Source organism: Gavia stellata, unplaced genomic scaffold, assembly GCF_030936135.1.
Source record: "Gavia stellata isolate bGavSte3 unplaced genomic scaffold, bGavSte3.hap2 HAP2_SCAFFOLD_44, whole genome shotgun sequence".
NCBI lineage: Eukaryota > Metazoa > Chordata > Aves > Gaviiformes > Gaviidae > Gavia > Gavia stellata.
This window is the reverse complement of record NW_026777121.1, coordinates 391,741-416,221: the sequence shown is the minus strand read 5'-3', so window position 1 is coordinate 416,221 and position 24,481 is coordinate 391,741. Positions and strand designations below refer to the sequence as shown.

Genomic DNA, 24,481 nt, shown 5'->3' with positions numbered 1-24,481 from the left:
TCCTCCGAATATTGAGGTTTCTCTTTTGGTAATGTAATGTTCTTTGTAGGAATTAATGCCATTTGTAAGGCATTCCTTTGTGCTATTCCTTTAGCTGTTCTATCAGCTAATTGTTCCCTATAGCTTCTTTCCTGTTTCCTGATTGATGTGCTTTACAGCGCACGATTGCCGCTTTGATCGGTCTCTGGACTGCTTGGAACAATTCCAGTATTTCCTCTTTGTATTTGATGTTTGCCCCTTTGAGAGGATAATAGTCCTCTTTCTTTCCATAATATCCCATGGACACGTACTACACCAAAAGCATCCTTTGAGTCAGTCCAAATGTTTACTCTCTTTCCTTCGCTCAGTTCTAACGCCTTCGTCAAGGCTGTCAGCTCTGCCTTTTGCGCTGAGGTATTGCTGGGCAAAGCATATGCTAGCAGAGACTCTCTTGCCTGCTCAGTCAAGGAAGCCCTGTCCCTGGGCCAGCAGTCCTTATTCCTTGTGCTCCTCAAAGAAGGGTCCTGTGGTCATAGGAGCCGAAGTCCTGACTGTGCCACCAGCCCGATGGTGCTAAGCAGCAGGATGTGTTTGCTCCTACTTGAGCCTTCCTGAGGACAGCCCTGCCAGGGTGAGGGGCTCTTCCCCCTGGATGTTGTGGGGATGAGGGCCTGATGAGCTTCATCAGCCTCCCTGGAGCAGCATGGCCCTGAGCACCCGTACTTACTACCGGTGTGCACCGAGTGTTTGCTCTGCAAAGAGAAAAGCCTCACCTCCCCTGTTTGTGTGCTTCTGTAGGCAGAGTGTGCCTGATACGGTCTGTGTCCTGACAGGGCAGTGGAGTGCGGTGCTCTCCATGTGTATTCTCCGTACAGCCATTTTTACAGTCTGTACGGTGAGAGAAAGCTATCGCCCCACCTCACCCTTCTGTTGGTTTCTGTCCTCTATACGGCCGGCGTACACTGTATAAGCAGACCAAAAAGCCCTGCCTTGGCAGTATCTAGTCTATGACTAGACATGCTTTGCCTGCATACAGTCTATCTACAGACAAAATACAGTCTGTATCTGGAGAGAAAAGCCTCCCTGTCTCTTTTCTGATAGGCAGAGTATAGCCTGATACATGCTGAGCAAGCAAGCCTGGCTTTGCCTGTCCATGCGCAGTGGTGAGGAAGACAGTATGTAGTCTGTATAGCAACAGAAAAGCTTCCCCTTGTTGCAGGTATGTTGCGTGTACGCAGATGGTTGGTATTCGATGTCGAGGTAGGCGAGGCACTGCTTTTCTATGTACGTGTATTACATTTAGCCCATATAGTCTCTGTGCAGACAGAAAAGCCTCTCATCACCTTGTGTGCGTATATTCCGTGTATGCGTAAAGTATGTGTATCCATGTGCATGTGTTCCAAGTCAGGACAGCATACGCTCCACACACAGAGAGAAATGCCCTTCCTCCGTTGGCCTTGAAAATGGCTGCGTTCCATGTAGAGACAGTATTGACTCCACATAAAGACATCAACATTCATGCTGGACATAAAGCGTAACTTCCCCTCACCTGTCTGTCTGCTTTGTGCAGTCCGTATGCAGCTGACACACTGTACGTCTATTCTGCACGTTCTATGTGTGTGTTCTGTGCAGAGAGTGCATCTACATGGTTGTGCTTCCTGTGTCTGTATACTATTTTTATGTGTAGATACTCTGTCTTCTGAATAGAGAGAGGAAAAAAGCCTCAGTGAGATGAGGTCAGCTGAGGCTTCTCCTCCTGCAGATAGTGTATCATGTCTGTGGATGTTCTGTATAGACCGTGCGGGGGGGGTGGGGGTGTTTCTCTATGTTGACGAAAGACATGTATTTGGATGCATCTCTCTGTGTTTCTCCGTCTATATTCTGTTTATACTTGCTGCATGTTTTCTGTGTATATTCTATGCGTATGAAGGTACCTAGATGGTGTCCTAGCTGTGTGTATTTTACATGCAGGCAGAAGTTGCCTCGCTTGGGCAATGCAGGACTTGTTCCCTATGTAGAATATATGCAATGTACAGACAATGTAAAGGAAATGAAGCAAGCTTCAGCTAAGCAAGGTGAGGCTCTTTTGTTTCCGTGTAAAATACATACTGTCTTGTTTATGCCCCGTTCACAGGTGCAAACCCCTCAGCCAGACTCTTCTGAGTGTAGGCAGGTAACATACTGTCAAGTTCTAGTCAAGCTATAGATGGCAAGCAGGGACATAGTCCCAACCCTTTTGTCCATCCGCCGAGGCTCTGCTGTCTGAATGTCTTCTAGCTTCAGCCTGGGGAGCTCGGCTGAGCCTTCTGCATTGCCACGGACGTGGACTTTGTGCTGCTTGGGTAGCAGGTGAACAGCGAGGGCGAGGTGAGAGTGACCAGAGGAGCAGAGAGGTGGCTCCCAGGTGAACTGGGAGCTCTGCAGGTGGTCATTTGAAGGGGCTGAGGGGAATGTTTTGGGGGCCACCTTGTATCTCAGCGAGAAAGGGCCGCCTGTGGGTTGCGGGTTTCCTCAAAGGCAGAGAAGTGGGTTGTGCCCCTGTGGAGGTGCCACCTGTGAAGGGTGAAAGCTCTCTAGGAAGCATGAAGAGCAGTTGGCCACAGAATGGACTAATCCCTGTGCAGTAAATAGCAGGGGTCTGGGAAGAGGTGTGGCATTTGTGTCCCCCTCAGGTGCAGTCTGGCTTTGCGCAGGCAGCCTTTCCGTTGTGGAAATGTGTAGTGTGGCTCTCTGGCACAGCAAAACGAGGGAGAAATGAGGAATTTCCCAGGAACCCCTAGGAGATGAAGAATTGGGATGCATTCAAGGACTTTGACAGGACTTGCTAGGAATGACTGTCTTTAGGAGATTGGCAGGAGCATTGTAGAGTTGTTGGCTGGGAATTTCCGAAAGGGAATAAAAATACCTATTCCACTGCTGTTTTCTAGGATTGCCCCCAATCTAGGATTGCCCACGCTAGTTTTGAAGCATGTGAGGAGCACATCACCATATGGCTCTGGAGGAGTGCTTTACTGCACCGTGGGGCTTTTCTCGCAGTCCTGCACTGTGTGGCGCTTTTGGAGCTTTCTGTCGGGGGCTTTTTGGGAGCGCTTCACCATGGGGCTTTTTGGGAGCGCTCCATCACTTGGGTGTTTTGGAGCTCTGCACCCCGGGGCTTTTTTGGAATGCTTCACCATTTCGTTTTTTTGGAAGCCCTTCATGGTTTCACTATTTTCTGGAATGCTACAGGACCCGGCATTTCTGGAGTGCATCACTGCGCCACCCCAGAGGAGTGCTTCACCATTTGGTTTTTCTGGGAGTCTGTCACTGTTTGGCTTTTTGGGAGCCCTCTTTGCGGGGCTTTTTTGGTTTGCTTCACCAGTTGGATATTTTGGAGCGCTTAACCCCGGTGCTTTTTAAGAGTGCTCCATCCTGGGCTTTTTCAGAGTCCTCCCTCGTAGTGGTGTTTGGAGCTCTCCACCCTGGGGCTTTTTGGGAGCAGTCCAACCCGGTGGTTTTTTGGAGCTCTGCACCCTGTGGCTTGTTTGGAGGGCTTCACCATTTTGTATTTTGGGAACCCTTTACAGTTTTGCTATTCTGTGGAATAGTAGGAGACCTGGCATTTTTTGGAGTGCTTCACCGCGCCGTCCTGGAGGACTGCATCACCATTTGTTTTTTTGGGCGTCCTTCACAGTTTGGGGCTTTTGGGAGTCCTTCACAATTTGGGTTTTTTTTAGGGGGGAGCCCTGCACACTGGGGCTTTTTTCAAGGGCTTCACCATTTTATTTGTTTTGGGAGGGAGCCCTTCACAGTTTTGCTATTTTTTGAAATTTTACCAAACCCGGGATTTTTTGGAGTGCTTCACCTCCCTGCGCTGCCCCGGAGGAGTGCATCCGCATTTGGTGTTTTGGGAGCTGTTCACCATTTGGTATTCTTTTGGGGAGTCCTGCACCCTCTGTGTGTCTGGGGGCTCTGCACCCTGGGGCTTGTTTGGAGTGCTTCACAGTTTTGTTTTTCGGCGGCCTTTTGCGGTTTTGGTATTTTTTGGAATATTGCAGGACCCAAGATTTCTGAAGGCCTTCACAACGCCGCCCTGGAGGAGTGCCTCGCCATTTGGTTTTTCAGAGCCATTCCCAGTTAGTATTTTCTGGAGGAGTCTTGCAGCGTTTGGTGTTTTTTTGGAGGGAGTAGTGTACCATTTTAAGGTTATTTTGGGGGAAATTCTGCACAGTTTGGTGGGTTTTTTGGGAGTCCTGCAGCCTGGGGCTTTTTTGGAGCTCTCCAAGCCGGTCCTTTTTGGAGCTCTGCCCCCTGAGGCTTGTTTGGAGGACTTTACCATTTTGGGTTTTGGAGCCTTCTATGGTTTTGCTATGTTTTGGAATATTACAAAACCCGGGATGTTTGGAGTGCCTCACCGCGCCACCCGGCAGGAGTGCCTGACGATTTGTTTTTTGGGAATCATTCACTTATCTTTCTGGGGGAGTCCTGCACCGTTTGGTGTTTTTCTGGGGGACTCCTGCACCCTTTGGGGGCAGTTTCTGAACTGTTTGGTGTATTTTGTGGAGTCCTGCACCCTGGGTCTGTTTTGAAGCTCTCCAACCCGGTACTTTTTCGGGACTCTGCACCATGGGGCTTGTTTGAAGGGTTCACTGTTTTGTTTTCTGGAGCCCTTTAGGGCTTTGCTGGTTTTTGGAACATTACAAAAGCCGGGGTTTCTGGAGTGCCTCAGCCTGCTGCCCCGCAGGAGTGCCTCACCATTTTGGGTTTGGGGAGCTGGTCACCGTTACCTTTTTGGGGGATTCCTGCATCTTTTTTTTGGTGGGACTCCTGCAGTGTTTGGTATTGTTTTAGGAGCACTCCACCCTGGTGGGTTTTCGGAGCTCTTCACCCTTGGGCATTGTGGAATTATTGCTGGAGGTGACTTGGAAATTAAATGTATATTTGCATTTTTAGGAAAGGTACAGCACTGAAGAAACTTTCGGGGTGGTCATGCAAGAGTTCCATCCCGCAGAAGTTCCCTAGGCAACCTTAGGTGTTGGCAATGCCAGGGGAGCTTGGTGTGCTGACTCTAAGAGAAACTGTACAGAGGGTGGAGCAGAGTAGAGACACCGCGGCCAGGCTCTGTGATAAGACAGGAACTGGAAGGTGCTATGGAACAATGCGATGGAGACTCACCCTGATAACTAGGATAGGTACCTGGTCAAAGACAATGCTATTGTACAAAGATACAATAACCTATTTAGTGTGTGTAATGGTGTGTAGCGGAGTGCCTGGGAATGGGCCGACAGTCTCTCACCTTTTGACAAAATACTCATTATAATCTCATTATAATACTAAAAAACGCACCTCCATCCCAAAGCTACCCACCTCCAAGGTGCGACCACCCCTCACTGAGCCTGCGCTCTGAATTTTTCTTGGTCTCTACCTTTAAAAGCAAAGCGAGAAACTTTTACACCAATTACAACAAAGACAAATATGACTAGAGTCACTCAAGCTCCACCTGTAAAGTAAGAATAGTATAAAAGCTTAAGAGAGGAGGGATGTTAGGGAAGATACCATCGCAGACCTGCTCTGACATCTGGGATCAGTCGACGGGCTGAACCTCTCTTCCCCCCCAGAGGGATGCCTCTGAGTAAGATTTGGACACTTGGCTATACCAAGTGTGTCCCCCCCCGGGAGATTTGGCAACCTCTGTAGAGTTGTTTTGTGATTTAATGCGCTTGTAGGTGGCTATCTTTCGCATACTAACACTTGGCTATACCACGTGTTTTGTGATCTAGCGCGCTTGTAGCCAGGCTGTATTACTCATATTCAAACTATCTGTACCACCTTTGTGGGCAGTAAGAGTTCTCATTGAACGCAGTTAAATTCCTTAAGGGTGGCCGTGCTAGTTCATGCAACGTGGCTAGACTGAAAGTGTATGGAGTTACAAGTGCATCCGTAATCGTTAAGATTATATCTATCTATCTATACATGACTCTGTGTGTGTGTGTATATGTTTATATAGAACACGATCGGACTTGTAATACAGGAAATGGGCACCACCCAGAATCTAAGCCTAGCCGCCCCCAGCCCCTCTGATATCTGAGGACAAGCTGGAACGCACGGGGGTTTATTTTCTGCCAAATTGCTCAGTCCTTGTAACGTGACAGGCATGTTTTCAGTGGTTCACCATTTTGTTTTTTGGAGCCCTTTATGGCTTTGCTATTTTGGGGAATATTACAAAACGGGGAATTCTTGGAGTGCTTCACTGTTCCACCCCAGAGGAGGGCAAACCGTTTCTTTTTTGTTTTCCTGGTAAGTCTTGCACCATTTAGGGTTTTTTTGGGGGGGGACTCCTGCACCATTTGCATGTTTTTCTGGGGAGTCCTGCATCATTTGGGGTGTTTGGGAGTCTCCAACCCGGCACTTTTTTTGAGCTCTGCACCCTGGGGCTTGTTTGGAGGGCTTCACCATTGTGTGTTTTGGAGGCCTTCATGGTTTTGCTATGTTTTGGAATATTACAAAACGCGGGATTTTTTGAGGCCTTCATGTCACTGCTCCGGGGGAGTGCAGCACCATTTGGATTTTTGGGAGCCGTTCACCGTTAATTTTTGGGGGGGAGTCCTGCACCTTTGGGTGTTTTTTTGCGGGAGTCCTTCACTGTTGGGTGTTTTTTGGGGGGAGTCCTGCACCGTTTGGTGGTGTTTTGGAAGGCGTCCCTGCACCATTTGGGGTTTTTCTGGGGGGAGATTCTGCAGTGTGCGTTTGGTATTTTCGGGAGTCGGGCATCCTGGGCCTTGTTTGGAGCTCTGCAGCCTGGTACTTTTTTGGAACTTAGCACCCTGGGGCTTGCTGGAGGGCTTCACGATCTTGCTTTTTGGGAGCTCTTTATGGTTTTGCTGTTTTTTGGAACATTACAATACCTAGGATTTCTGGAGTGCAGCCCCGCAGGAGTGCCTCACCATTGTGGCTTTTGGGAGCTTGTCACCATTACCTTTTTGGGGGAATCCTGTACCATTCTTTTTTTTGTGTGTGTGGGATGCCTGCAGTGTTTGGTATTATTTTGGGAGCGCTCCACGCTGGGGGGCTTTCGGAGCGCTTCACCCTTGGGCTTGTTTGCAGTGGTTCACCATTTTTTTTATAGGAGCCCTTTATGGCAGTCACGCCCTCCGTAGCGCTGCTTTCCCCTTTCCATTATGAAGCAGAAGACAGGCAACTGCAGGGCTGCTGCAGCACATGGCTCCGCTCCCTCTCACCCCTCTCTCCCTCTGCCTTCCAGGCACATCACCATGTGGCGCGTGGTGATCGGGGCCACCCGGTTGCCTCAGCTGGGCCCTGAGGCCCAAGTGCGCAATATCAAGCGGCTACTGGTTCACGAGCACTACAGTAACATCACGCAGAGGAACGACATCGCCCTGCTGGAACTGGACCGGCCTGTGCAGTGCAGCTACTCCATCCAGCTTGCCTGTGTGCCCGACGCCTCGCTGAGAGTGTCGGAGCTGACAACCTGCTACGCCAGCGGCTGGGGTTCCACGACTGCAAGATGCGAGTTCCCAAAAAGTACTCGTGTCCTGAGCGCAAGCTTGGCACGCAGGGGAGACGGGTTGGGCTTCCTGAGAGCAGAGGCGAAAGCCAGAGTCAGGCTGCGGGGCCGCATGCCTCTAGAGAGATGGGCCTGAGCCATTCCCCAAAGGGAGGCACAAGGGGACCACCGGTACAGTGCCTTCAAGGTGCAAAGCCAAGCCCTAGGGAAGGGCTTCACCCAGACAGGGGAGGAGAAATGGCAACGAGCTGCCTGGTGTTAATTCCTTTCTGTGCTCGCAGCTGGAGGATCAACTGATGTCCTGCAGGAGGCCAAGGTCCGCCTCATTGATGTCAACCTCTGTAACAGCAGCGGGTGGTACAGAGGGGCCATCCACACCCACAACCTGCGTGCTGGCTATGCGCAGGGTGGCATCGACACCTGCCAGGTAGGAGCGTGCTACGAGTCAAGCCCCAGCAGCACGGGCAGCCCTCTCACAACTGTCCCACGCAGACCCCAGTGCGTGCTTTGCCTGGCAAGTCACCCTCCCACCGCTGGGTCCCCACCGCTGCTGGGGCTGACCTCCCCTTCCCCACCTGCAGCTCCTTGCCCAGTGCCCCCCTTCCCCCAGAGGCCTGCGACTCTGCCCACAAAGCCCATCCAGTGCTCTTGGCAGCACGCAGCTCCACATCCCAAGCCTGGAGCATGTGCGTTCCACACACGCAGGATCGCTGTGCAGAGATGAGAGAGAGCCCTGTTGGAGTGGGAGACGGACCCGGAGTAACGATGGAATCTCAATATGAGTATAGTCGTTCTCCCCTTTATTCAAGCTTACAGAGTATATATAGACAGATGCCAAGAACACGCGTCCGCAACAGTTGTCTGATTGGCTTACAGCCTCTGTTCACGCGCCAAGGCGGCGAGTGAGATTGGTACAGTGCTCTTGTGCGCGCACAAGAGCACCTCTCCGCGAATGTAGCTCCTTCTTCTTGTTTACCATTCCACTGTCTCTTATCACAACAGGCTTTCAAGGACAGTTAACGGTTTCCTCTGAGCCTTTCCCCTCATCAGAGACTGGGTTGCTCATGGGAATCAGATCGTGTCCCTTGTTACTAAGCCATTCCTCCACAGAGCCCTACCTTACAGGCCCACCACCCCCTCCCACACAAGCTCCTCTAGGCCCCGGCACCCGAGCGGGGCCTTTCTGTGCCTCAGAGCACAGCTCTGGCCGGTGCTGTGAGAGAGAAGGAGCCAGCCGTAGTGCTGACAGAGGCCACCCAACACCGCCTTTGTCCTCTCTCCTCCGCTGCAGGGTGACAGCGGTGGTCCTCTCGTCTGCAAAGATAACGATGCAGACTACTTCTGTCTCGTTGGAGTCACCAGCTGGGGGAAAGGCTGTGCCGAGAGCAAGACGGCCCGGAGTCTACACCTCCACGCAGCACTTTTACGACTGGATCATGGCACAGATGGGACTGCGCCCAGCAGTAACGGCTACTCCAACGCCACAGCCAGGCTTCACCTCAAGCCCCTTTCAGAGGCCAAGACCGATACCAACTCAATCGGGCACATTTACACCCTGCCCATTTCCACTCCAGAGGCTGGTGCAATTCTTTAAACTGCTGCAGGAGCTCCTGCAGTTCCTAAGGGGGACAAAGGCCTGAGCAGCAGGATGGAGAGGATCCAGTGCAGCCGGCAGCGTACCACCGCCATTTCCTTGGCAGTGCTGAAGGGCTGAAGCTGACTCAGTTCTTCCAATAAACTTGCCAATTTTCACAGCTAACCATGCTTCAGTCCGATTCAGTCTCCCGGGCAAGGCAAGGACTTCCACGCCCGGCGCCTGCAAAACGAGGCTGCAGGCAGTCAAGTAGGGCACAAAGGGAAAGAGCCACTCAAAAGGGCTGAAACCGTGCCTGGTCAGAGAGGAGGGTTCTCAGGACCAAAGCAGAGCTCCCAGCAAGAATGGGCGAGTGTTAATAGAGGATTTTTGAGGGGGTTTTGGTGTAACTGGTTGATAATGTGTCTGTAGGAGCTATCTGGCCTTGGTTTGACTTAACAAGTTAACTGTTTCTTAGAAAGCTTCTCTGTAATATTTCTTCCAAAGCCTGTGTCCTTCTCTTCATTGGTAGGGCTTTTTAGCAAGAGATAGGTATAATGCAGCAAGCTCTGACATGAATTCATAGGTTAATGTAGCTACTGGCATGCAAGATACAGACTGATAGGTCCTGCCTTGGCAAGCTGAATCTAAGGCATAGCTCGAAATGAGCATGAAACAAACATGTAAATCTAGGAGAATTTAATGTGAGACATTGAGAGTGGAACTGTTGATGGCTACAATGGGGTGATCTCTGTTACTAAGGTTTATTTTTTTCTGTTGGAGAGGTGTGTATGTGAATGTAGGGAACTTGGTGTTTGGCTGCGTGTACAATATAAGTGTATGCATATAAAAAAAATAGCCCACAGCACAATGTGGGATAGCTGTTGTTTTGTAACTTAAGTGTGTACTGTATTCTTCTGGCATTATATTCTGAGCAAAGATGTTTAAATTAAAAGTGTGTATTTGAGGTATGTACGTATTAGGTTGCTGTTGGAGAGGGAGAACCACCCGGAGTAACGATGAAATCTCAATATGAGTATAGTCGTTCTCCCCTTTATTCAAGTTTACAGAGTATATATAGACAGATGCCAAGAACACGCGTCCGCAACAGTTGTATAATTGGCTTACAGCCTCTGTTCACGCGCCAGGGTGGCGAGTGTGATTGGTACAGTGCTCTTGTGCACGCACAGGAGCACTTCTCCTCTTCGTGGATGTAGCTCCTTCTTCTTGTTTACCATTCCACTGTCTCTTATCACATCAGGCTTTCAAGGACAGTTAGCGGTTCCCTCTGAGCCTTTCCTCTCATCAGAGACTGAGTTGCTCATGGGAACCAGATCGTGTCCCTTGTTACTAAGCCATTCCTCCACAATTCCCCCTTCTTGTTTTTGAGCAATTCAGGCTTGGTGAGCGAGCTGCAAAATTAACCTTTTTATACAAGATGTAGCACAGCTTAAGCATACTAAAACAGTAATTATAACTATTATAATTAAGAGATTATATTTAAACAAATCAGCACACTTTGATTTAGTTTGTTCCCATTCATGCACAACCAAATGACCATACTAACCAAATGATCAATACAAATCATGCAACGTAGTAACCAAGTGATTAATACAAATCATACATGCAATTGTATGTCACCAGGCGGGGTTCTCACAAACCACAAGTTATGAGCAGCTTCAAATAACCGGTCCCTAACAAAAATGAATGCCTTATTCTTACCAGAGGTCCTTGTCTGTCCCCGCGAGGATCCGCTGAATCGGTGAGTCCCTCCAGAGAAATCTCCGGGGCCGGCCTAGAGAGTCGCCGATTCAGAGGTTCCTGCAGCCAGACAGAGATTGTCCCATCTAAAACTGAAACAACAAAGTCGGTACCGAGCCTGCGATCAGGACGGTTTTCCGAGATTAATAACCTAATAACAACTAGTTTGTTATTAAGCAGGCATTCTTTAATACAGCGCTGGGCAGCACTGGGGATTTGTCCACCATGAGTGCTCCAACGGGTTAGCAAAACACCTCAGTTCATATACAGAAACAAATCATACATATTCATCAGGATTCTCAAAAGGGCAGTCTTATGTGGATGAGTTCCCGGAACTCTTTTACTACCAGATCCACGTATACCATAACCAAGACTGCTGGAGCAGTCTGTCAGAGTTGGCCTCAGGCTCGTGACCTGTTGCTACCACGATGCGAGAAGCATTGCGAACCGATTTGGTATTGTCCTTCTAAACAGTCATGACACCAATGTCCCGCTAATCCTCGACAACGAAATTCTTGTTGTCCGCAGGTGGCACAGTGCACGTATTCAGTTGTCATTCAACTGGAACGGGGTCAATCGAAGGAGGAGGTTCTTTCCATGGTCTAATCCACTGCGCTGGGACCCACTGTGGACCCTGATCTGTTAAGATACAAGCATAACCTCTCCGAGTCATTTTAACTTCATCAGGACCTTTCCATTCCCCGGATATTGGGTCCTTGAACTGTACCCACACAGGTGTCGAGGGCTGCAGGCCAGATTTCAGCCATAAATGATGTATCACTATTGGGGGGGACTCGCGGTCGCCCGTTAAGTGTAAAAAATTTAACACATACAGCGCTTTTGCAAGCCGTTCAGCTGGACACAGGGATGAGTCTCCCCCTTTTTGTTTTTGCAAAAGCGATTTCAGCGTAGCATGAGCACGTTCTACTATGGTCTGTTCCGTCAGGGAATGTGGAATACCCGTAGACCTACGGATATCCCACTGGATACAAACATGTGCGAAGCGTTGCGAAACATAAGCAGGACCGTTATCGGTTTTAATTTCATTAGGTACACCTAACACAGCGACGGATGCGCACATCTGTCTAATCACATGTCTTGCCATTTCACCTGTGTGAGCCGTTGCCCACATAGCCAGAGAATATGTGTCAATGCTTACATGAACATAGATTTGACGCCCAAATTCAGGAATATGAGTGACGTCCATCTGCCACAATTGTAAAGCATGCAATCCACGAGGATTGACTCCTAAACCCAATCCCAGACCTGTAATTTGGCAGTCCGGACATGATTGTACAATGCCAAGGGCATCAGAAATAGAAAGAATAAATTGTCTCGCTAAAACTTTAGCCGATTGGTGAAAAAATTCATGGGAACTCCGGGCTTGCTCAAACAGGTTAGTTTGGCGATTTCCGAAGTGGCAGCAACTAAGTCATCTGCTCTGTTATTGCCAATGGCCAGACCAGAGTCAAACTGATGGCTGCGAATATGTGTAATAAAATAAGGATTGGCTTGCTGATTTAACAAATGCAACATCTGTAACAACAACTGGTATAATACTGGGTTTTTCACCTCACGTACCATAGATCGCTCAATCCGTTTAACAGTACCCACTACGTACAAGGAATCAGAGACAATGTTAACAGGTTGAGTTGTCCAATTCTGAAAAGCCCAAACCTCGGCCTTCAGCTCCAACATTTGCAATGAATCTTGCGGATAACCTGTAAGCAATTGGGAATGCCATTGTCCCTGAACACACCAAGTAATAGCGGCTCGTTTTGACTTTTTTCCTGCATCGGTAAAAACAGTAAGCCCTGGGACAGGCGTTTCTGATAATTGCAGAGATTCTTCAAACGCTTGGTCCTGTAACAACGGTAAAAGTCTTGTAGGTGGGTAAGCATTAGTAATCTGACCAGTATATTCCGCAAAAGCGTGTTGTAAAATATCAGAAGAGGACAAAAGCCAATCTAAATAGGATTGCTTAATAAGAATACAAATTCGTTCTGGATCCTGCCCTCTTAAATCAATACTGCGACGCCTTCCCTTTATGATGATATTTGCAAGCAGTTCTATTCTAGTACACACTGTTGTCTTAGGCTGATACGACAAGAAAAGCCATTCTAATAGTATGACACTTTTTGGTGATTGCTGGATTAGGAGACCTAAAACATGGTTCCTACTTTTACTGGAATTAACAATAAATAAGTGTATAGGTAGGTCTGTAATGAATCGTTGTGACACCCTGTCGACTAATTTCTCGGTTATCTTTTGCAAAGCTTGCTGTTGCTGCATCGACAAAGTTCTCGATGCATCAGCAGATGCAGAAGTCCCTAACAGAGGCATTAAAGCAAAAGCCGCGCAGGCAAGCAAAGCAAAAGAAGGAATTCATTCACCACTTCCCGTCGGCAGGCAGGTGTTCAGCCATCTCCAGGAAAGCAGGGCTCCATCACGCGTAACGGTTACTTGGGAAGACAAAAGCCATTCCTCCGAATGTCCCCCAATAATTTCTGCACATCTGTTAATGTTGTTATCTGCGTGGTCAGCTGTATTTTCTGTGGCCTCACAGTACTTTGTGTGATGATCCAACCCAAATAATGCCATGGAGGACCCTTTTAAACCTTTTCAGGTGCAATTTTTAAACCTTTTCTCTCTACCGTAACTGTCAAATCTTGCAATGTTTTTCCAACATCTAAATCTTTCCCCGCAACCAAAACATCATCCATGTAATGATACACGAGCAGGAACTGTCTAAACTTAAGCTTAGAGGATGTGTGGATCCTTGAACCAGGCCAAGCCTGTCCTTCGTACCTGTTGCTGGAAGAAACCAAGATTTGTGATGTCTGAAGTATGTGGGAGAACTTGAAGTTTGGGATAAATACTTGACAGACTGGTTCATTCTTTGTTTCACATAAGCTCCTGATGGAGTTGTTCGTGATTTCTCCTGGAGAAAACACTTCAGTTACTTTTCAAACCTCTTAATACAAATTGCTTTCTATAAGTCTATTTTGTCAAATAAAATTTTGAGCAGTAACCCTTTATAACTAACTTTATCTATTGCTTCTGCCTGTTTGTGTTCAGAAGCACGAAGGTGATGCTTTCCTTGAGTGCGGAAGAGACTGGGGGGGTTGAGAATGCTGCAACTTCTGAATTGAGGGGTTTTTTTCGGGGGAGGGAGGGCGGGGGCCGGAGGCAGGGAGGGAGGGCGGGGAGGCGGGGGGCGCCGGGCGCACGCAGGGCAGGACGGGCGCACGCGCGGCGGCGGCACAACCGGGCCCGGGCTGCGGCAGACAGTTGTTCACCCCCTCCCCGCTCCCCACTTCGCGCCACGTGCTGGCGCGGATTTTTTCTTCCCGAATGCCTAATGTCCCAAATCGATGAGCTCAGTAGGTGGCCCAGGTCCCTCCTCCGTCAGAGTTTTCTGAGGAGGCACTTCCGCATGCGTATTATTTCTCCGTTTTGGCTTAGAACCGCTCACTTCCGCTTTTCCCGCGTCTTGCACGGGGCTCCGCGGCAGGCTTTTTCTTTCCTCAGGAGGGTCAGGGGTCTCATAAGTTTGAATATCAGCAACAGTTTTGCAAACAGTCCCGGACATGCCCTTCACCACAGGCATACCAAAGAACCGCGCAATAGGTCCCGGCTTACTTTGCGGTTTCAGAGCAGCCGTTCCTGAGCCTAGCATTTGAGCGGCGGCACAGGCTATTTCCCGCTCTGCTTTCATCGCTTTCAATGTTGCTAACACGTCATTCCACAGTCCACGGACAATCTTTATTTCTTATTCATCTTTTTCATTCCCCTCAATCGTTTTTTGCCACATTGTCCCTCCAAAGTCCCGCCATTCCGAGACAGAAAACAGCACATGCGTGTCAGAAAAATGACCCCATCGCTGTCCCAATCTAATTAACTTAACCAGCCGCTTTACAGGTGCTTCAATCCCTCTCTTGGAGAGGATTCCTGCAAGCAAGGTGGCCGCAGCTTCTATTTCCATAGCTGCGCCTGAGGGATGAGGAGCGACCTCACACACCAGTGTCTGCCGCACTTCTTGTGCCCGAGCAGCACCTCCCTCAGCCGTGGTTTCCCACTCCCCTCCTCTAGCTGCTTACCGCAGTCACGGAGACCTCAGTCGAACTGAACCATCCTCTGCTACCAGATGTTGGAGAGGGAGAACCACCCGGAGTAACGATGAAATCTCAATATGAGTATAGTCGTTCTCCCCTTTATTCAAGTTTACAGAGTATATATAGACAGATGCCAAGAACACGCGTCCGCAACAGTTGTATAATTGGCTTACAGCCTCTGTTCACGCGCCAGGGTGGCGAGTGTGATTGGTACAGTGCTCTTGTGCACGCACAGGAGCACTTCTCCTCTTCGTGGATGTAGCTCCTTCTTCTTGTTTACCATTCCACTGTCTCTTATCACATCAGGCTTTCAAGGACAGTTAGCGGTTCCCTCTGAGCCTTTCCTCTCATCAGAGACTGAGTTGCTCATGGGAACCAGATCGTGTCCCTTGTTACTAAGCCATTCCTCCACAGGTTGCTGTCAAGGAGTTTTCCACATGTCTCTGTCTTACGTGTCATTTTAATACATACAGTATTGGCTACATGCTGCTTACACAAACCCCCTAGCAGTAGAGCTCTGAAAAGAGAGAATTGTTGTTCACCTTTGTGAAATGTTGTTCACCTTTGTGCATTTCAGTTGTTAGGTGTTGAGATCCTGCTCGTATGCTGTAGTTGTTTAAAAGTGATTTTATGGCTGTGCATGCTGAATGCTTTCCAAACTGTTTCCATCATGTGCTGTTGGTCAGACTTCAGAGTGAAAAATGAAATTGGGCTGAACTTTTACATAAATAAGGAGACATAGTCTTGTTGCTACATTCTGTCTCTTCTTTTCAAAGACCTCGTCGACGTTCCTTAATTGCTGAATACCATCTTGCTAACCTGACTGAAAGTAGTGTAGCCGTTGGTGCTGATGAGCTTGTCCAGCTCTTCAGTCTGAATCCAGGACTCGTAGTAGGACTTTGGAAGGTAAGATAACATTTTGTTTCAATACTTTATTATGACTTGAAGAAACAGATTCTTTGGGCTTGTAGTTTGGGATTTTGAGAGTTTTTTAGGGTTTGGGGTTTGGTTTTTTTCATCTTCCTTTTTTTCTCTGAGTTTTGAAAGATCTTGTCTAAACTAACAACAAGGAAATACAGGTAGGGACAGCTAGTTGATGATGTATTGTATTCTAAAGAGCTGTCGCAGGAGTATCTGTACTTTTAAAAAAGAAAAATCCACCTCTAATTCAAAGAACCGTTACGTTTGGCAACCCAGAAGTGAGTCGCTCTGTGTTATTGTTCTTCTGTATCACAGTGTAGTAATGCCGCTCGTCTCTTGCAGGATCTTCTGACAAGCTTGAAACTAAGGTGAGGAGACTAGAGCAGACTGGTCACCAAGTCGGCTTCTCTGCGATACAGGGCAGGGATCCGCTCTTAGATGTCTTTCAAGCTTGATGGTAAGAAACACGAGTTGCAAAGAAAGAGTATTCTGGAGGTGAGAAGTTGAATGGAAGCAAAACCTGGTAGAAAGGAATGCCTTGTTTAGCTGACACCTAGTCCAGATTTCACAAGCTAGTGTAGTGGTAGCTCGTGTTCCCACTCGTGCTTAGTGATGGTGCGGAATGCTTTGACCCGACTGAAAGCCACGTGTAGCCTGTTCTGCCTTCTCCTAGCTTTTCCTATATGCGTATCCTCCAAGTACCGGTACCTGACAGCTCCTGTCTGTCTGTCTGACAGGTCCGCTTGCACCCAGCCACGCGAAATGGGGACGTTTAGCAGCAGCACCTCAGATTATTCTAGAATAGCCTTTGCTTTGAAATGCATTACTTCTTGCTAGCAAGTGGGAAAAGGCCAAGGCCAAACCACCTTCCACTTGACGTATTTCATAAAAATTCCTGTCTGTTCTTAGATCAGCCTGTTCTGTCCAAGGCTTATTGCATTCCTGAAGGGCAATCTCCTTGGTTCCTTCCTCTCTGCCTTCCCAAGGGGAATTCACTTAGTAGGGTGGAGGGATTCCCCTTTCTGCTTGGTAAAGACGGCGTCATGGCTGGCACTTGTGGTAGCATCTTGCATTTGGGAAAAGCAAGCGTGGAACACTTGTTCCCTGTGGGGAGGCCAGTAGCAAGGTTTCTAGTTGTTGTGGACCCTTGCAGAGTAATATCGCTCCTGAGCCATCCTGAGATAGCTGTCGTGGGTCAACGTGCTTTCCCTTTGCTCTGTGTGGTTCTCTGTGCTTGAAGCGTAGTCCTGCCCGCAGTTATACTTAAATGGGAATGTTTTTATGGATGCTATTTCTGTAAAAGTACTGATAGTTTAGAAGTCTGTAAATACTGATACCTGTATGTAGATTTCTATTGTCTAGCTATAAAGACTTTTCTATTGAGCCCGAAGGGGGATGTCTCTGTATCAGATACCGCCCAAGAGTCTGACCAGTTCATTGAGTTACTGGGTGCCCTCCACAACAGGGTGAAAGCAAGTTTAGCTGAATGTGGTTTCTTCTTCCTCCCCAGGGAGAGAAAGGTGGGGGGAGGAACTTGAGCTGAACATGGCCAGCTTTCCCCAGGAGGAACTCTCCTGTGTCTTCTCATGTGCCTGCCAGCCCTGTGCTTTCTAGAACTGCTTTACTTGCCCCCGTGTGGCCTCAGATGGCTTCAGATGGGAAGACCTAGCCTTTAAACTCTGCCTTCGTTTCTGTTGCCTGTCTGCAATGGCTTTAGTGTGCCCTAGGCTTGCTGTGCTTTGGTTCTCTAGAAGCGATGGAAGGCAAGGGTTGCTGTCTTCAGCAAGTCCCCGGGTGTCCTAGGAGCAAGTATAGTGCTCTGCAAACGCTTTTGTAGAGCTCTTAACATGAGCAGTTGCTGGTGATGAATTTGGGGAATACTGGAGTGACATGAGAAATCACTGGGGATTCGTAGACTGGGGTAGGCCGGGGGGGTCCTCCCGCTGCCATCTGGTCTGATTTCCTGCTCAGAGCAGGTCCAGTCAGATCATGTTGCTCCGTGCTGCGTGCAGTCCTGTTTGGGGTATCTCCAAGGAGGCAGATTCAGCATCGTCTCTGGCAACTTGTTCCAGTGCTTGGGCACCCTCGTGGTGAGCACCTTTCCTTGTCTTGAGTCAGAATCCCACCCAGAAACACCCCCACACCCCCCCTGCCCACACATCCCTGCCCCGGGTAGCATCTTTTCTAGCTTTTCCCCTGTCCTTTGCCAGTAAGTTCCCTTCCTGTTGAGCAGTGGCTTGTGTTTCCCTTAGGCTTCCTTCTGCTTCCAGAAGCCCTTCCTGTTGTCCTTCCTCTCTTCCTGGTTTGTCTCCAGCTAAGCTGTGGCTTTCCACAGTCCATCCCTGCATGCTTGCGCAGTGTCTCTCTGTTCGTCCTGGGTGTCCCATCTCTGCGTGCGCCTTGGGTGTTCTTCCTTTTTGGTGTTTGAGCTGGGTCAGGAGTTTCCTGTCTGTCAGTGCTGGCCTTCTGCTACTTGTGACCAACTCTGTGTCTTGGCATGGACCCTTCTGGTGTCTGGGGAGGTGGGGGCTGTTGTCCTTGAAGTTCAACCCGTTGCCCTGCTCCCCTTTGCCCTCCAGGCCAGTCTCCTGTTGGCTCCTGCCTAGAAGCTCTTCAGGAAGCAGCAGTCTGCTCTGCTGAAGTCCAGCATTGTGATTCTGCTGGTTTGCTCGCTTCTCTCTGGTTTTTAAATTCTACAACCGAATGGTGGCTGCAGCCCAGCGTGCCCTTGAACTTTGCGTCCTCGATCAGTTTTTTCCATGTCTGTGGGCAAGGAGTCCAGCGGAGGGTGGAGACGGGTGCCCCGTCATTCTGCTTTCACACACGGGGTGTGAGATGATGTTGCTCCATGCTGCTGTCCCCTGGACGCCTCCTCACTGCCCCCGGCACCCTGCCTGCAGAGTCTGAGAAGCCTATGCTGGTGTATGTGGTTGCAGTTCCTCCCTGGGTTAGCCAGCCTGTTACAAATCTGTAATATAAAAACTCATCTACACAGTGTATGTAGGTGAGCAGGCACTTCTTTAGTGCAGCGCTGGACGCACAGGGGATCGCACCACCTAGTGTGCGTGTTTAGTTTCTCTGCTACAAAAGTTATAGACAATCAAAGGATACATATTCATCATATTTCCAAGAAACAGTTAACATATTCATGGAGTTTCCGAGAACTCGTTAGTCTATGTAAATGCTCGTGACGCATGCGCCTTCAGGTACGCAGGTGGTCGTCTAAGGTCCTCTGGTGGTCGTCCATAGTCTTCCTCATGGTGTCCTCTAGTTGAACCCCATCTTTGCGCATGCTAAATCCCATTCTTGGAATCTTCTTAAGTTTTCCTCGGTTTAGGGGCCAGGCCTGTAACTTATCGTTCTCTTGACAGGCAAATTCTACCTATTCACAATGCTACATTGTTCAACAGTTAGTTTATGATTGAATCACAGATAAATCATACCTGGTTACCTTCATACAGAATATATATAATTTAATTTTTATTAATCGCTCTCTGGATTATACTATTCTCTCAATATCCATACTTAAATTAATCAGTGGTTATTTCTATTAATATTTATTGATTGGCATTCTTGATATTCGAATCAAGATGGGAAAGGTAAGGAATTTTCCAAGCCACATCACTGGTGCGTATCAGGTCACATTGTCACAGGACTCAAACAAGACTTTTCTATTCGATTCTTCATCGTTCCATCTCGTCACTGTTGGTTCCTTAGTACAGAACAGCGACTCCCTGGTGAGGTTCCTCTGGTTATTGTTTCTAACTTAAGAATCCTAACTTATGCATTTGTATTTTATTATTTTATTTATTTTATTTATTAATCAAATTTAACCTTTCTATATGATCATATTGTGATTATTTTTTTAATTTTATTTTTTTAAAAATCACGTCCCATGATTTCAGTGAAATTACAAACGCAAAAATCTGAGTGATTCCTAGTATCTATAACTACATCATCTACGGATATAAAATCACAAGCTGTTCTCAAACATACACAGCCCTTACCAATATATATATATATAAACAGTGTTTCAGGGTTTTCGTCAGGGCGAGTCTCAAAATGGCAAACATTTTGTTCAGTATCTAAACAGATATCCCGACCTGTGATTGCATTACCTTCACAGATGAACCCTTGTTGTTCTCGTACAACAACCCTTGTTGTTCAAAATCTAGAGTTTGTCATTTCTGTCCCACTTTTTGGGCTCATATTCTGTGCTCAAATGGATAGAGTATGGTTCCATTGTGATTCAATCCTAATGCAATAACAGGGTAAGTCGAATATATTGAAGCATTGTGTATAGTTCATACAAAAGTTGTGGCTGTACTTGTGACGGGATCGTAGGTAAAGTTTACCAAATTCCACCAGGACTGGAGTTTTTTCTCTAAATTAGTGGCACTCTCGCAGATTATTTTTCGAATCTTGGTGGGGAGAGTGCCTTCTTCACCCTCTCTTATGATTGAAGCAGCTACTGATTGCGCCCACAGTTGAGCCTGGATACAACTGGGAGCCAAAGATAGGTTATCTTGGACCACACCGAGTCCATCTACAATCATTTCCTGGTCGTCTCCATTCACCTTTTCCCATTTTGGTACTATGTTTGACAACAGCCACTGATTAGTTTCTAAAGCCAATAGGGAAGATTGCAAAGGCTGTTGCAATTTAGCCAGTTCACTAGTTGTAGTAGCCAATTTGTCTCCCGATGTATTTTGCTAATTTGCCTTTTTAATGTCTGATTCATTCTTTCTGCTTTTCCACTCGATTGAGGCCTCCAGGGGGTACGTAAATTTCAGGTAATTCCCAGAACTTTGCTAAGATTTTGTACTACATCTGCAACAAAATGTGGGCCTCTATCAGAAGATATTCCAATAGGTGCTCCAAATCTTGGAATTATTTTTTGTAACAACCATTTAATGATTTTCTTTGCTTGATTGGTCTGACAAGGAAAAGCTTGAGGCCATTCTGTAAAAGTATCAACCCCCACCAGAATGTATCGATACCCTTTTTGTCTGGGTAATTTTGAAAAATCAAGTTGCCAATAATCTCCAGGTTGTACTCCCGATTTCAAGGTTCCCATTGGAAGTCTTCTCTTTACCACCGGATTGTTTCGCAAACAAATCTCACACTTGGCAGAAATCATTTGAGCCACTTCTAACATTCTTAGAGACACCACATATCTCTTTAAAAAGGTGACTAATGCTTCTGGACCCCAATGGCACTCTTTATGTTTTGTTTGTAATATTTCTCTCATCGGAAGTGGGGGAATTACTACCTGTCCCTGAACTGTGACCCACCATCCTGCTAAATTCCTTTTTGCGTCTAATAACTTCCCTAGTTTCTCATCTTCCTCCGAATATTGAGGTTTCTCTTTTGGTAATGTAATGTTCTTTGTAGGAATTAATGCCATTTGTAAGGCATTCCTTTGTGCTATTCCTTTAGCTGTTCTATCAGCTAATTGTTCCCTGTAGCTTCTTTCGTGTTTCCTGATTGATGTGCTTTACAGTGCATGACTGCCACTTTGATCGGTCTCTGGACTGCTTGGAACAATTCCAGTATTTCCTCTTTGTATTTGATGTTTGCCCCTTTGAGAGGATAATAGTCCTCTTTCTTTCCATAATATCCCATGGACACGTACTACACCAAAAGCATCCTTTGAGTCAGTCCAAATGTTTACTCTCTTTCCTTCGCTCAGTTCTAACGCCTTCGTCAAGGCTGTCAGCTCTGCCTTTTGCGCTGAGGTATTGCTGGGCAAAGCATATGCTAGCAGAGACTCTCTTGCCTGCTCAGTCAAGGAAGCCCTGTCCCTGGGCCAGCAGTCCTTATTCCTTGTGCTCCTCAAAGAAGGGTCCTGTGGTCATAGGAGCCGAAGTCCTGACTGTGCCACCAGCCCGATGGTGCTAAGCAGCAGGATGTGTTTGCTCCTACTTGAGCCTTCCTGAGGACAGCCCTGCCAGGGTGAGGGGCTCTTCCCCCTGGATGTTGTGGGGATGAGGGCCTGATGAGCTTCATCAGCCTCCCTGGAGCAGCATGGCCCTGAGCACCCAGTGAGCTGCAGCCACTTGAGACTTCAGGTCAGGTTGGCAGAAGGATGCCTCTCCGTAGCTGCAAGAGGAGGGCTCTGATAACTGACAGCCCTCTTGCAGCCTTGCCTTGCCTCACCCTTCTGCCTGTGCTCTACAAAGAGGGCATCACCTGTGTAGGGGCAGGAGCCCCCCCCCTTCCCCTGCCTCTCTGGGTCTGTTGTGCAGATGAGCAGTGCATGTTCTAAGTACAGAGGCGTCTCTACTCCATAAACAGCCTCTATTCCCCATACAGGCAGAGAGCCCCGTACTTACTACCGGTGTGCACCGAGTGTTTGCTCTGCAAAGAGAAAAGCCTCACCTCCCCTGTTTGTGTGCTTCTGTAGGCAGAGCGTGCCTGATGTACAGAGACGCTCCCCCTCCACCCCCAGCCTCCCCAGATTTCCTGTGCGGGTGGGTGGGCAAGCCCTGCCTCACCTGGCCCGTCTCTGCTCCGTAACCGGCATACGGTCTGTGTCCTGACAGGGCAGTGGAGTGCGGTGCTCTCCATGTGTATTCTCCGTACAGCCATTTTTACAGTCTGTACGGTGAGAGAAAGCTATCGCCCCACCTCACCCTTCTGTTGGTTTCTGTCCTCTATACGGCCGGCGTACACTGTATAAGCAGACCAAAAAGCCCTGCCTTGGCAGTATCTAGTCTATGACTAGACATGCTTTGCCTGCATACAGTCTATCTACAGACAAAATACAGTCTGTATCTGGAGAGAAAAGCCTCCCTGTCTCTTTTCTGATAGGCAGAGTATAGCCTGATACATGCTGAGAAAGCAAGCCTGGCTTTGCCTGTCCATGCGCAGTGGTGAGGAAGACAGTATGTAGTCTGTATAGCAACAGAAAAGCTTCCCCTTGTTGCAGGTATGTTGCGTGTACGCAGATGGTTGGTATTCGATGTCGAGGTAGGCGAGGCACTGCTTTTCTATGTACGTGTATTACATTTAGCCCATATAGTCTCTGTGCAGACAGAAAAGCCTCTCATCACCTTGTGTGCGTATATTCCGTGTATGCGTAAAGTATGTGTATCCATGTGCATGTGTTCCAAGTCAGGACAGCATACGCTCCACACACAGAGAGAAATGCCCTTCCTCCGTTGGCCTTGAAAATGGCTGCGTTCCATGTAGAGACAGTATTGACTCCACATAAAGACATCAACATTCATGCTGGACATAAAGCGTAACTTCCCCTCACCTGTCTGTCTGCTTTGTGCAGTCCGTATGCAGCTGACACACTGTACGTCTATTCTGCACGTTCTATGTGTGTGTTCTGTGCAGAGAGTGCATCTACATGGTTGTGCTTCCTGTGTCTGTATACTATTTTTATGTGTAGATACTCTGTCTTCTGAATAGAGAGAGGAAAAAAGCCTCAGTGAGATGAGGTCAGCTGAGGCTTCTCTTCCTGCAGATAGTGTATCATGTCTGTGGATGTTCTGTATAGACCGTGCGGGGGGGGTGGGGGTGTTTCTCTGTGTTGACGAAAGACATGTATTTGGATGCATCTCTCTGTGTCTCTCCATCTATATTCTGTTTATACTTGCTGCATGTTTTCTGTGTATATTCTATGCGTATGAAGGTACCTAGATGGTGTCCTAGCTGTGTGTATTTTACATGCAGGCAGAAGTTGCCTCGCTTGGGCAATGCAGGACTTGTTCCGTATGTAGAATATATGCAATGTACAGACAATGTAAAGGAAATGAAGCAAGCTTCAGCTAAGCAAGGTGAGGCTCTTTTGTTTCCGTGTAAAATACATACTGTCTTGTTTATGCCCCGTTCACGGATGCAAACCCCTCAGCCAGACTCTTCTGAGTGTAGGCAGGTAACATACTGTCAAGTTCTAGTCAAGCTATAGATGGCAAGCAGGGACATAGTCCCAACCCTTTTGTCCATCCGCCGAGGCTCTGCTGTCTGAATGTCTTCTAGCTTCAGCCTGGGGAGCTCGGCTGAGCCTTCTGCATTGCCACGGACGTGGACTTTGTGCTGCTTGGGTAGCAGGTGAACAGCGAGGGCGAGGTGAGAGTGACCAGAGGAGCAGAGAGGTGGCTCCCAGGTGAACTGGGAGCTCTGCAGGTGGTCATTTGAAGGGGCTGAGGGGAATGTTTTGGGGGCCACCTTGTATCTCAGCGAGAAAGGGCCGCCTGTGGGTTGCGGGTTTCCTCAAAGGCAGAGAAGTGGGTTGTGCCCCTGTGGAGGTGCCACCTGTGAAGGGTGAAAGCTCTCTAGGAAGCATGAAGAGCAGTTGGCCACAGAATGGACTAATCCCTGTGCAATAAATAGCAGGGGTCTGGGAAGAGGTGTGGCATTTGTGTCCCCCTCAGGTGCAGTCTGGCTCTGTGCAGGCAGCCTTTCCGTTGTGGAAATGTGTAGCGTGGCTCTCTGGCACAGCAAAAGGAGGGAGAAATGAGGAATTTCCCAGGAACCCCTAGGAGATGAAGAATTGGGATGCATTCAAGGACTTTGACAGGACTTGCTAGGAATGACTGTCTTTAGGAGATTGGCAGGAGCATTGTAGAGTTGTTGGCTGGGAATTTCCGAAAGGGAATAAAAATACCTATTCCACTG

At 48.1% G+C, this 24,481-nt stretch overlaps 1 protein-coding gene across 1 annotated transcript in view; it reads left to right on the top strand.

The window, feature by feature from the left end:
• Positions 1 to 24,481, top strand: part of LOC132321701 (acrosin-like) — a 50,085-nt gene that overhangs the window by 12,433 nt on the left and 13,171 nt on the right. Inside the window, 1 exon segment of the mRNA XM_059835146.1 lies at positions 7,196 to 7,460. Coding sequence (XP_059691129.1) covers positions 7,196 to 7,460 — 265 coding nt within the window.